This window comes from Drosophila erecta, unplaced genomic scaffold (genome assembly GCF_003286155.1).
Source record: "Drosophila erecta strain 14021-0224.00,06,07 unplaced genomic scaffold, DereRS2 tig00000000-arrow-pilon, whole genome shotgun sequence".
Taxonomy (NCBI): Eukaryota; Metazoa; Arthropoda; class Insecta; order Diptera; family Drosophilidae; genus Drosophila; species Drosophila erecta.
The window spans coordinates 1,691,662-1,704,958 of NW_020825194.1; the positions used below are offsets into that span (position 1 = coordinate 1,691,662).

The following is a 13,297-nucleotide window of genomic DNA, read 5'->3' on the forward strand; positions in this document are numbered from 1 at the left end:
TAACGGAGCGTGTTATAAGGTTGCAGATCCGAGGGACTGCGGCTCCCAGACTCCAGACTCCGGACTCCGGACTCCGTTTTCCCGACTCCGGACTACAGACATCCTGTCTCAGATGAGTAAGTGGAAATTTATGAAAATGCGACTGCGAATGCGCGGTAATAAAAGTGGGCCGGTGGTCTCTTGGCAGCTGCACTTCCACTTCCACCTCCACTTCCTCGGAACTGGCAGAACTTTTAAGCCAGCGGAAAACCCACAAGCTTGTTTTTCCCCTTGTTAACAACCGAAATCTAAGTGGGCAACAACTTTTCCGAAAACTTTGTCTGACACTTCAGGCTGGATATTTTTAGGAGCTTTAATCGTGTCACGGCATTAGCCGAAGATATTATCAACTTTCGCCGACCACTTTTATATATAAAACAAGAAATATATCTATATACATATATATATACATATGTATATAGGAACAGTGAGGTGCTAAATGAACTGAGCAGTTCGATTGCGATTGGTTTAATACGCCGAATAGGTTAGAAGTTCTGAATATTAGCAAAGCACTAAGATTTTATGCTGTCATGTGTTTAATGTATCATCTTTCAGTTTGCTATTTATAAGCATACAGTAAGTTTCTTGATTGCCACACCACTTGTAAATATAAATTATTATTTGGTAAGCGGCTGAATATATCAACAACTGATATGTTTCCTTTATAATAAGGTTGTGATAAGCGGCTGAATATATCAACAAAAGTTGAACTGAGTTGTTTTCTTTATAATAAGGTTGTCATTGTTAGTGTTTCACTAAGTGTTGTTAGTGTTACATTCAATGTCAATGAAAGTTTCCTACGATATATGTCATTTATTGCACATGCCAGAGTATAATTAAGTTTTAGAGTCCATAATGTGCAATAAAAACACCCATTTATAAGACATCCCATTTCATTTTTGCCTGGTTTCACTATTCAAGTGACCCTCGCCCTTTTTACAGTGCCGAAACGCACTGTAGATAGTACGTAAGCACTTTGTTGTGGATTTCTCGGTGGACAAACAAGTTTAATCTTTTTTTGCTTTGCGGCTACTGATGGTTTTGTCTTTCGTCAATTTTCATGTGTTTGGCGTCAATTAAACGACGGAAATGAGCAATTTTATGTTGGCCGACATTGCCGTTTTGTTTTTGTTTTTGTTTTTGTACTTGTGCCCCTATTCCGTGGATGGGAAAAAAGCAAAAAAGCTTTTCATGGCTGTCCATTGGTCCACGCGGACTAAACGCCAGAAGGCGATTAATTACTCAGCTCAGCGATGTTAAATGCGACTTTGACGCCCCCTCGGATTTTCTTCCGGTTTATATAGTTCCTAGCTGCAGGAAGGTAGAAGGGCTCAAAGGGTTGGGGCCCGGTTTAATTGGGGGCAGTAAAGAGCCGGGATTATCCCACGCATTTCGAGGGGAAACTCAATTAGGGAAATCACAAATTCATAAGGCGACCACTGCCCATCGAAACTGTGTCCATTATCTTCTGTGTATAATTATAATAATCATAATATAGTGGAGATTAAAGTCTTGGCTAGTAGGACCCACATAATCTGTCACCAGTTGCGGAGGATTTACAATCTGGAGCGGTGGAAGCTCGATATCTATAGCGTCATGGCTGGGAAATGAGTAATTCGATGCGGAAGATAAGAGCTCGACATAGCGGTAAACGAATATAAAACAGCTGTTTCAGCGCGATAAGGGAATTCAGCTCGAATTATATAAAAATGCTAAATATGCCGAAATCGAGACACAAAACAAGAGCTACAAAAAAGAAAGCGATGACATAATAAGAGCTATTAAATTTATGAATTCATTAATGGGACGGGGAATCAATAAGTAGGCGCAGGGAGGGAAAAGGGATTGAAGTTGAGTGCCGGAGAAGAGAGAGAGAAGAGAGCGCAAACTCCAGAACGAACTCGAAAGAGAGCCAAAACTGACGTAATCGGCAAGCGAGAGAGAGAGGGAGAGAAAACTCGAAGCAAACAAAAATTAAATTAATGAAATGAAATCATTCAAGGCAAACACCCCACATATAAAAAAAAATAACAACTCAATGAAAAGCAATTCAGACACTTGAGCGGCAGCAACAATTGCTACACTACTAACCTCCATGTTGTTGGTGTGGCTTTTTGTTTGCGCGTTCGGTTCACCGTTAGCTGCCCTTTGTTGTTGTTATTGCACTGTATTTGGTTTTTTGACACGCACTAGAATTTTTCGCCGTTGATTTTTGGGCGTGACACACGAAAAACCGTTTGAAACCACTATTGTTGACAGAAACCCGCGTGGTTTTTGGAAATATTCTTTTCGCTCGGTTCGCACAAACAATTTGCAGCCAGCGCAATTGTTTAATTGCAACTAGTTTATTAAAATACAAAATTGGAATGGCACTAAGGTGAGAACATCGAAGTGTGACCGTTGGGATAACACGAGAAATAACTGGCGAATTGGGGAGGTTGGGATTTCACTGTTACCGCTATACGGTCCTACTCGACGCACAGTTCGAATTCGAGCTCAGCAGTATGACCGTATTCCGAAAAGTGCCTTTTACTTGTAAATTATAAAACAAAATAATTCAACTGTGATTAAAAACTTAGTAAGTCAGTGTTTGATTCGATCTGTCTGAGAACATATGCTGATCTGTACTGTTTAACAAGTAAATTCGTTACATATTTTTTAAGTAAAAGAGAGAAGAGAGAATTAACCGATCTGTAGTTTACAGTTTGAGAGCAGCTGCTGCAGAGGAGCGGCCAAACTTTGAGGGCAACTGGAAATTCAAAAATTATAAACACTTTTCAAATCTAGCCAATTTAACATAAAATACTTTAAATACAGGTAAAGCGAATAATGGTTGTTATTGCACATCATAAACTGCTTCGCCCGCAACCTGCGAGCTCCGAAAACCCGATTTTGTTGAAGTCTAAAATGACAAATTTCCATGCGGGTAATTTTTATGGGCAGCACATAAAATTAAAATTAACCAAATGCATGCCATAAATCATGCGGCTGGTCCCAAGAATCCAGATGCGCCATTTTCCGCCCTGCATATCATTTTCATTCCCGTTTCGTTTTATCAACTTTGTGTAATTTTTGAGCGAATTGCGTTAAATTAATTAGGGTGATGGGCGAAGGGGACGGCGGAGGGGTCAAAGGGCGCGGGAAAACTTTCGCGGCATTTCCATATACAACAATAACAGAAGATGCTGCATACTTGTCAAGGGGGCCTTAGTGGGTTAACTACACAGTAAAGAATTGTTTGCCTATTTGAAAGTATAACAACAAGTATGCTGAATAAAATGCAGGACAAATAATTAAATTCGATTATAAGATTGCCTAAAGCTGCTTATGAGCTGAAAACCTTGCCTGAATCCACTGAAGGATTTTTTTAAAAGGAGTTCAGCAGGCTGTCACATTTTTTCGCGCAGTGCAGGGGTCAGGGGGCGTGGCAGTGGGGCAGAACGTGATGCGCAGACAAATAGAAGACGTCATAAAAATGCCATTGTAAGTAGTTGAGCATTCTTTTTTTGGCTTTCGCTGGCTTTGTGACAGGAGGCTTCAGCCGCTAGTTGTTGTTGCTGATATCCTTGTCGTTGTTGTTGTTGCTGCTGGTGTGGCAAATCGACAAAAGGCACGCAAAGGAGGCAGAAACTCATTTCACTTGTGTCGAAAAGATAAATGCGAAGCGCTTAAAAAAGCAATTACCGCATAAATTGCGCTACAACGCGAGTACAGTGGAACCCCCTACATTACGCCCCTGCTCCCTGCCCCGCCCCTGCCCCTGCCGTTTGTGCACAGGATGCGGCGCATAAAACTTGCCACAAAAGACAGTCCTTCCTCGGCGGCTTTCTCACAAAACAAACGCTGGCAACACGCGAAAAACATGCAAAATGCATGGGGGAGTACGGTGGGTTGGGGCGCGGGGGGGTGGGGTACTTTTGATCGGGGGGTGGGGGGTCCGGCTTAATTGAAAAATCAATAGTGGAGGGCCCCTCGCGCCCGCTCACTAAACTCGCGTAAATCAAGTTAAAAATCGCAGCAATCAAAGCACCTGAAGCGCAATAAAAACTCATTAAAACGGTCCTCAGCGTGCACTGAGAAAATACACTAGTAAAAACTAGTTTAAAAATGGGTCTGTACTTCATTGTGCTCTACATTTTTGCATAGATGCTGCAATCTAAATCTAACTTTGCTATTCCAATCACACGTACGATTATGTCTGCTTGTTTTTTTCAGTGTTCTCGCAGGATATCGTGACGATTGGGGGCCAGGTGCTTTGTCCGGACTCCGGACTCCGAACTCCGGACTACCGACTACGGACTACGGACTACGGTTACCGCCACGGCCGTGCGCCGAAATTGGATTTGAACAAATTACAACACATCGATTTCTCATTAGAGGGGGTGTAGGGAAATGGAGGGGAAGGGAAGCCCGGCGGGAAATCTGGAAAAGGGGACGAAGGAGGCTGCGACATTTGATGGCGACAGAAATCACTTAAAGGGAAAATTTAATTGACTCGGCTGCGGAAGTCAGCTGCCAATTTGTTGGCCATGCCCCACTGGCACAGGAAATTTCGTCGACTTCCTGATTTAAATAATAACAAACTGTGCCGATGTCTGCTCACCAACCCCTCCCACCCCCTCCCCTCCTCTTTCACGGCATCCTGTAAGTCTAAAGTCTTGCTTGTCACGCCAACTGACGGCAGGGAAACCCCCTTCCGTCCACGCCCCTGGCCGCCCAGGGAACATGAACATGATTGGCGTCATCAGCGGAGGATCTGCAAAAAGATATAGGGGTGCCAACGTTGGTTTTGGTCAGCGTTTGCCTGCCGGCTTAGTTGAGTGTCAATATTTGTGTGTGGGCGGCGTGTGTTTGCGGGGCGTGGCACTACAGGCCATGGCAAATTAAAATGTTTGCCTTATGATGCGGCTGGAAATATAAACATGACAGGGCGAAAGGCGTTGCAAACAGGAGAAAATTTGGGCGCAAGTTGCGGTAGGCCTTCCATTTCCCGCAGATCGATATGATGTAAGCGATTAGATTGAAACAAATGGGGTTTGCTGAACGGCATTCGTAGGTAATTTAAGGTTTTCCCAAGCCACCTGAATGTTTTCTAGCAAGAAACGCGTTGAGTTGCGCTCTTTGGATTGCAGCAAGCAATTTGGCGGTGCCATTTCGATGGGCAGCGATTCCACAAGGATGTGCCAGGATGTGCCAGTAGCTAGTAGCCGTTGCCCACTTGTTCCTTGTTTTTCGGCCTGTTGACTGAGAACTCTTTGCATTTGCTGAACAACCATTTCCGTCCGAAGGGACGAGCCCCGAGCCGAGTGGCCAGCCGAAGCGAGGCTCAACTGGTGAGGTTTTCCGACGCAGGACGAAGGACGAAGCCGGAGCCGGAGCCGGAGCCACGAACAGCTATAAGAAGCGGCTTCCATCGCCGGAACGCCCGAGTCGCGTCAGCAACGTCGAACTGAAAACAACGCGACTTTTGGCCGCGACTTTTTGAATAAAAGAAGCGAAGGCGAGGCGCAAATCGACGAAATATCACGCATACGCCGCGTTCAACCGAAAGGCAAAGCGAATGGCCAGCGAAGTGTTATGAAAAGAAACCAAGGGAAAAGCGTTTACGCCTTGGCTCGTTAGTGGAGTTCTTGCCTTTTTGGCCAGTTTACGAGCGGCTCAGCATAAATTGGTAACGTGTATATCCTTTTTTTCCGGCGGACGCAGGGACATAATGTTGCTCATAAAAGTGCGTGAGCTCGGAGTATTTGGCCATGAATGGAATCGGAATCCCGCTCGGAAGACACATGAATGAAGCTGCCCAGGCAACTGCTAGTGATTTATGCCGCGGGCTTGTCTGGCATTGTTGCTTTAATTATATGACTGCGAACTTTTTACTCAGCTGTGGGCTCTTATGGACGCCAGGCACGCAGAAATGCAAATGGAAGCCGCGGAAATTGGACACGCGTGTGTGTGTGTGCGTGTGCGTGTGCGTGTGTGTGTGTGGCAACATAAGGATAACACCGAAACACCGCAGGACATTTAACACTTCATTGACTTTTGTGGCCCCCTCTTGACTCGCCAACTGACTGACTGCCAACATTCAGCATTCCTGTGCCAAGTTTCATTTGCATTTCGTGTGCGCCGCCAGTGAAAATTAATGGCCGCAATGGCTCGGCAAGTTTTCCCTTTTTCGCCTTGCCAATTTGTTTGGCTTCGAACTCTTTAATAAGTTTGCCAGGCGCCGCAAAACTTTCGCCAGCGGCACAAATTCCTGCCTGCCCCCAGCTCCTTTGACAACCTTTGACCCTTTTCCACACACACACACACACACACTGGGGCAGAGACACACGTGTGCGTGCTGCCAAGTTGCCATGGGTGTTTGATCCTTCGGCTTTGACGTCTAATTTATGAAGCACTCGAAAATCCGGGAGGAGCCACACTTTTCCGCTCCACGCAACAGGCTGCAAGTTGTTCCTTCCCCGGGGACCCGTTCATTAGGGGGTATCACGTAGTCGTTTCGTTTTATTTACTACTGAAATAATAGTGCTGTTAGGCAAGTTTAATGGCATGTGACCGCAGGGAAATAAATAAAGTTTTGCGGATGATTCCGCTTGAGAGTGAAATTAAAACGAATTGAAAATGAAATAAGATGACTTACAAGTTCTTCAGTCTAATAAAATCGCCTTTACTTGTTTTGCTGTGCTGCCGAACTAAGTGTGTGCTTTTCACTTTGCTATTTCCCTCATTTTCCCGAGACTGGACTGTGGGCTAAAAATAAACAGCTTAGGGAAAAACAAATCCCAGTGGCCATTTACTCCCCCCTCTCTTCCCTTTTCTTCCCCTCTTCCCCCTGACCTTAAGTTATGGCAGAAAGCGGGCCGTGGCAGCTGCGTCACATTCCTCAGCTTGCTAGATTTGTTGCCCCGCCGAAACTTTTTTAATGAGTTTCATAATCTTTGATGCGCTTCGCTTTGTTTCAAGTGCCCGCCCCGCCGCCACTCCGCCCCCTTCGAAAGTCGGCCTAATGATGTGCGAGCCACGGAATGTGGCAGCGTCCTTTTCAAAATGGTTCTTCTTCTTTTGGACAAACGCAGGACATGGGACATGGGGCATGGGGCGGAGAACTCCAGGGGTCGAGGGTTAAAACTTATTCAGCGACTGCCTCGAACGCGATAAGCGTTTAATTGAAAGAGACCCCAGGACTTTTGGGGCGGCAAAGGATTGGGATTCCAGCTGCGATGTCCGTTCCAGGTCGTCGGATGCCTGATGATTGCATTTGGCAGCTCGCAGCTCGCAGTTTGCAGTTTGCAGTTTGCCGTTTGCATTTCAGTTCAAAAGCTCATGACCGCATGCCCTTTTTTGAATGAGTAGGAAGTAAGTGCACTTCGCAAAATGGATCGCACTTCAAAGCTGCGGCATTCGCTTTTGCGGTGGATTCCACGTATTTAAATTAAAACGTTCTCCTAATCATATCTGAATCAACAAATACATTTTTAAACAGGGCTAATCGGATTGAAATACTTCAATTATTTCCCAGTTTTTAGTTTTATTCGCAGTTTCTGAGCCTTTTTCGCAGCTGAAATGCAATTTGCCTTAAATTATTTCCCCACTAATTGAGAGCGTTTCGAGTGGATTCGAGTGGAAGTTGAGAATGCAGAGGGCGGGCCTTCAAAGGGGCATTCCGAGGGGCAGGTCAAGGGGCGTGATGGGTCGGGTCGAGTGGCATGCATTTCGAGCACATGTTGCTCATGTGGAAACCTCGCCTTTGCCACTTCCCACTTCCCACTTGCCACTTGCCATTTAAATCTGGAAATCTAATGCCCTTTGTGGCGGCTCAGTTGAAATTTAATTTGTTTAATTTCCATGCCACGTACTGCGAGCTATGAGCCCTTTCCTTTCTTTTTGCCAGCATATTGGGCAACATGCCGAGTACAAATGCGCAGCAAGGGGGGGCAAAAAACATCAGTGGCATCTGGCAACAAGAAATGCAATTGTGCAACGCATCCTTGAATCTGTCTTCCGTTCTCCCTCGGCCTTATCCCTTCCACGGCCCACGCGGCGTATGCGTAATCTGAGTGCTGTTCCCTGTGTCGCAAAGTCGCGGGTGGGAAAATGCGGGGACGCAACTTTCCATGTTGCCACAAGGCAGCTGGGGCAAAAGAAAGCCTGAGACCAGGCAACGGACTGCTCCTTGTCCAGAGATAATCCTTTGTGCGCCGCACTTTCTTTATCCTTTTCCCAGACTTTGCGTAACCCTGTTGCCATAAGTTTGATAAATCACTCCCCTGAATGCGCTACATAATTTCCAGCTATATTTCCTGGACAGCTACAGCTCATCACGAGCATAGGGAAGTTAAGCATATATCTGTTGCAAATAAGAAGGGTATCTGTAGCCAACTAATTTGAATCTGTCACTCATTCGTGATACGTTTCTATCTACTGGGTTTCCTTAGCTGGTTCTGTATTTTTTCTCTTTTGCCAGACGTGCGTGATGGAGGTATATGAATAATCTGGCCGTTACTTCCATCTGCTTTTCACTCACGATTTCCCCTTCCGCTTTTCATTGCAGCTGGTTCCACATAATCCGACTCCACCACCACCAACTCCCGTTGCCCATTTCCCATTTCCCATTCGCACGAGCGTAATGAGACTATGAGAAGCGGGGCAGCCGGAAAAGCAACAGCGGGAAACTCAGCCGAGGAGCCATGACATCTGGAGTCAGCCGGAGTCTGGAGCTGTGGCCTCTGCCCGAGTGAAGAGCCCCATCCCCAGCGATGCTGCGCGATATCTTCCTGTATTTAGTTCTAATCGTTTTATTTTGCTTCATTTTCATGGCGCAGTTAATCGTCAACGTTTACGCCTTCCAACGCCAGCCGTCGCCCCACAAAGCGGAGCGCAATGAAATTATATTTGTCTAGAGGGGAGCTCTAGAGGCAGGCTCCGCCCACAGAGCCCCCAAAGGGCACAGGGAGTGAGAACGAGAAATCGCGCTGATGAAGTAACCAACGGAAATATAAAGCTATCAAATATGTCTGAGCAAAATATGGCTCATTAGGCGTACTTGTCTAGAGACTGTATCGGCCATCAACCCAGTATTCGGGTTTACAACGACATAGGCAGAGCTTCATTACAAGTAGGAGTTAACTGGATTAATCACAACACCTGTTAGGTCCAAGATATCGTCTTTTCTTCCGGTGCAGCCTCGGTGGGAGGAGGGAGGGGGGAGGCAGGAAAATGAAGACGCTACAAAAGCAAAGGCCACAAGTCAACTCGCGGCGGTTTCCATTTAATGCGAAAAGGAACTCAACTAGGTTCAACTCTCGGTTGAGTGAGAAAAGTGGGAAAAAGCGCAGGGAGTAGGCGGGAAAGCCAGGGGAAATCCAGTGGCAATGGGCGGCGAAAAGGGGGTGGTGCGGGCAGATCAGGGGGATCACCGCGGGCGGAAGATAAACCCTCGAAGAACTGTTAAACTAGGTTGCGCGCTAATTAGTAACGGTAGTCTTGGGAGTGCACAATACGCGCCACACACCACTACACACGACCACCGCTGAGACACATGGATACACAGCGAGAAAAGCATTAAAGTGACAGACACCATGTGCTAAATGGGTGTTATCACAGCATATCACAGTTATCAGCTGCAGCGAATTTGATGTCTGTTTCAGAAGATAATAAACAGTATGCAGTGCCATTCCGAATTTAATAGAGAGTTTGAACATCTTTAAAAATATTTCTGAGGCGCATTGTCGCGTTACTGCGAATTTTTAATATGCCCGTGCAACTCACATTGTCGTCTTTTTCCCTCTGCGTGCATAAGGAAAGTTTTCCGCAGCGGCAAGTCGCCACGGGAAATGGCAGGGGAAAACCACTGGAAAATCTGCAGCAGCAGGAGCTAAAGAATTCAGAGTAGTGGCCACCGCTAGAGAAAGCGCATGAAAAGCAGAAATTAATTTCATAATTTTTTGCATTTTTTTATTGAACACTTTGCTGCCACCTCGTTGTTTGTCTTTCATTATGCTCCTCTTTTTTATGCTATTTTAAAATTAATGCACATGCTGTTGTTAAAGTAATGTATTGAATGTGACACCGAGAGGTTTTCATTTCCATTTTCATTTTCAATTTTCACTGGCCGTCCAGAGATTACGCTTTAAATGGGGCGTTTTAATTTCCCAACAATTGAAAAGTGTCGGGCGCACTTTTGCTCCTTGTTTTCTTTTTCATTTTTCATTTTTCATTTTTCGCTTTTTGTATTTTTTTTTTTATCGATTTCTTGCCACACTCGAGGCGGCTGTGTTTCAGCCTTTTGGGCTGCGTTTTGTTCAATGGCTGCTTTTCTTTCTATACATATTTCTCATATTTTTCGGTTGTTTTTCCTTTTGGCACGCCGCAGCGCGTTTTATTGTTTTCTTTGGAGCCTGAGCACTTGAGTCCTCGAGGGGCATACACACACTTGACCCCGTTTGGAAGCGGGGGGAACGGGGAAGCGGGCATTGAAACTTTACAATGGGCCCGCAAAGGGGCGTGTGCCGCGCGGGGGCGTGGTCGGGAATTTAACTCTTGCCGGGGCAGTTTAACTTGATTGCTGTCAGTGTGTCCAAATGGAAATTAAAGTTTCATCAAACGCTCCGAGCTCTCTAAGCGGATGTGGGCCAAGTTTGCCAAGAGTTTTTCGAGGGCTTCGCTGAAAATTTAAATAGAAATTTGGCCCAAACTCGCCACACGCACACATACACACACACACACACACACACACATTCATATCGAAGGAGAATCAAAATGTATTAATCGAGAGTTATAAAGTTTTACATCTTAACGAACATCCATTATAGAGGAACATTTTACGAGTACGGTTATATACTCCACTATACATACTTAGATATATGATATATACATTCGAACAATAATAGTCTTAGTTGTCGATCGATAAGTGCTGAGCAGCCCAAAACATATTAAGCCCTTTGATTGTATCGAACTTGTAGTTAGATCTGAACAATTAAACGAAACTCGAATAAATAAACTAATGCGGATAAATGTTCTTTGGCGAAAGGAGAAGAACTTGTGCATTTCATTGGGCCAGAAATGATTCGATTCATAGGTTTTTTATGACTCCGCCAAGTGAATAATACAGCAGAATGACCCCACATTTAATTCATTTGCTATTCCCTTGAAATATGCAAGGCATAGCTGCACCTCATTTGCGATGCAGTCATCCCACAGGATCATCTGGGATTCCTTTTCAGCATCCGTAATCGAGGTTGACCCACTGGGCCTGCCATTTTGGCGATTTGAGTGACCAGTCCATTAACGTTCCCATTCCCATTCCCATTCTCATTTTCGGTGTGCTGCCCCTTGAGGAAGTGTTAAATGGCATCGGGCAATTGGCATGAGGAGAAATGAATACATTATCTCAGCCATTTAGCTCTAAGGAGCGGGAAAGGCGGCGGAAACCGCTTGTCATGTCACTGGGTCCTCGGACAAAACTTTTGGCTCTCGTCCAGAATGCTGAATGCAGAATGCAAAGAGCCCTCCCTGTTTTCCCATCTGCTTTATTTTCCCAGTGTGCAACAAGCTCGTGCCTCCCCTCCCATGAATTTTCCGGGGCCACTGCATTCTGGCTGCCTCTCCCTTTTCCTTCTGGGGTTTGTTTTTATTGCATGCCAAGATGTCTGAGCTTTCAAAAGACCAGCGGACTTGAAGAGCAACAAGAACAAAGACCAGAGGCGCGGGGAATCGGAGTGGCGGGGGTTGCAGCTGAAATGCCAGGGAAATGGATTTCTGTTATTGTTTTGTCGCTGGTCTCGTTTGCGAATTTTGCGAATTTTATGGCTTTACAAAGAACTGCGCCTTGACCAAATTTGGTCAACAAATGGATCGAAACGGCTGGCAAATTGATGTATCTGCACAGGAAGAAATCATTTCTAATTGTTCTGGTTTCTAGCTCATACATTATATACTGCATATGGTGCGTCATAGGTATGTATTTTGAAAAATCGGGTAAGGAAAATATATTTCATTGGGGCTGCGAGTTGGACTTGGGCGGGATCTGCCATCGAAAATCGCTTAAGACCGCCGACAGTCAATTTTTCACTTGGCATTGGCCGACAGCTGTCGAAGGTCGGGAAAGCACTCGAAAGAGAGGAAAATGCGGGAAAATCGGAACGGCTATGTGGGAAAGCGGACAACAGGCAACAGGCAACAACTCGCGCCATTTATTTAATATTTATTTAATATTTATTTTGTGTCATACGCCTGCCCACTTTGATCTGTGCAGCGACAAGTTCTTTGCCAAAGTCAAGTCAGCTGAGGAAAACGATGCGCGGAAGCTGAGGGGCGGGGCTAGGGAGGAGGGAGGAGGGAGGCGGGAGGCGGGAGGCGGGAGGCGGGAAATGAGTCCTTGTTCCACCCAATTGACAAGCGAAAATCAAAACTAATTAGACGCAAATTAATGAGCCATGCCACAACAGAATCACCGAGAAAATCAGCGGCCACAGTTGAGAGAAAAAACAAATGTGCTGAAAATGCGATGTGAAAATGTGAGAAGCTGACAAACAATTTGGCAGTGTGGACAGCTAAGGGGGAGGGGGACTATCCCCACCCCTCTGGACCACCCACTTCCCTGCCCTATCAGCTGAATGGGGGAAAACTGGTGGACCAACAAAATAAACCAGCAAACAAAAGAGAAGTCTTCATGGCAGCTCCCTTAAAATCGCCACATCGAAAGAGATGTTTCTCCAGAGAAAACATGGGGAGAGACCAGCCACACGCATATGCCCACTAATACACACATGCCTACACCAACACACACACACGCACTGCTAGGAAAATAGGAATGGACCACACGGCGTATGCGCAATTCGCTTTGGCAGCGAGCCAACGCTCTATACTTGGAGATCAACGGAAAAAGTTGCTGATTTTTTGCCAGAAATTATTTATAACTGCTTGTTCATGCACAATCACAATCACAAATATATGTGCGCTATATACACTGGTATCTGTGTCTTATTTTCGATTCGAATCTGCCAGCTCTTTTGCTCTTCTCCCAGCTGTGTTAACTTGGCCAACCGAAATGTGTATAGCTAATTCGAAATATTTCCATCTGATCGCTCCGCGGAATCGAGTTGAAGTAGCAAACAATGGAGCGAGTGTATGAATGGATAGGTCCATGTTTGTTTAGATGAATGAACACCAAACTTACTCGGAAATACTAGAATTTGGGCGTGGATATGTTCGGTAGAGGAAATTTGCTTACCTGCAAAGAGAATGCAAACAAAAGAGG

General features: G+C 45.5%; 2 protein-coding genes across 6 annotated transcripts in view; one reads left to right on the forward strand and one right to left on the reverse strand.

Annotated features, from left to right (window-relative positions):
* Window positions 1–13,297, reverse strand: part of LOC6555224 (tropomodulin) — a 50,597-nt gene that overhangs the window by 13,502 nt on the left and 23,798 nt on the right. Inside the window, exon 1 of one of the 5 annotated variants that reach the window (XR_003407616.1) lies at window positions 2,131–2,488. The exons of the other annotated variants lie outside the window; for them this stretch is intronic. The gene's annotated coding sequence lies outside the window, so the exon portion shown is untranslated. Of the gene's footprint in view, window positions 1–2,130; window positions 2,489–13,297 lie in introns of those variants that run through there. 5 annotated transcript variants of the gene reach the window in all.
* LOC26526643 lies at window positions 5,465–9,406 on the forward strand. Its single transcript, XM_026976062.1, has 2 exons — window positions 5,465–5,710; window positions 8,591–9,406. Exon 2 carries the CDS (start codon window positions 8,796–8,798, stop codon window positions 8,937–8,939), a length of 144 nt encoding a protein of 47 aa, XP_026831863.1. The 5' UTR covers window positions 5,465–5,710; window positions 8,591–8,795; the 3' UTR covers window positions 8,940–9,406.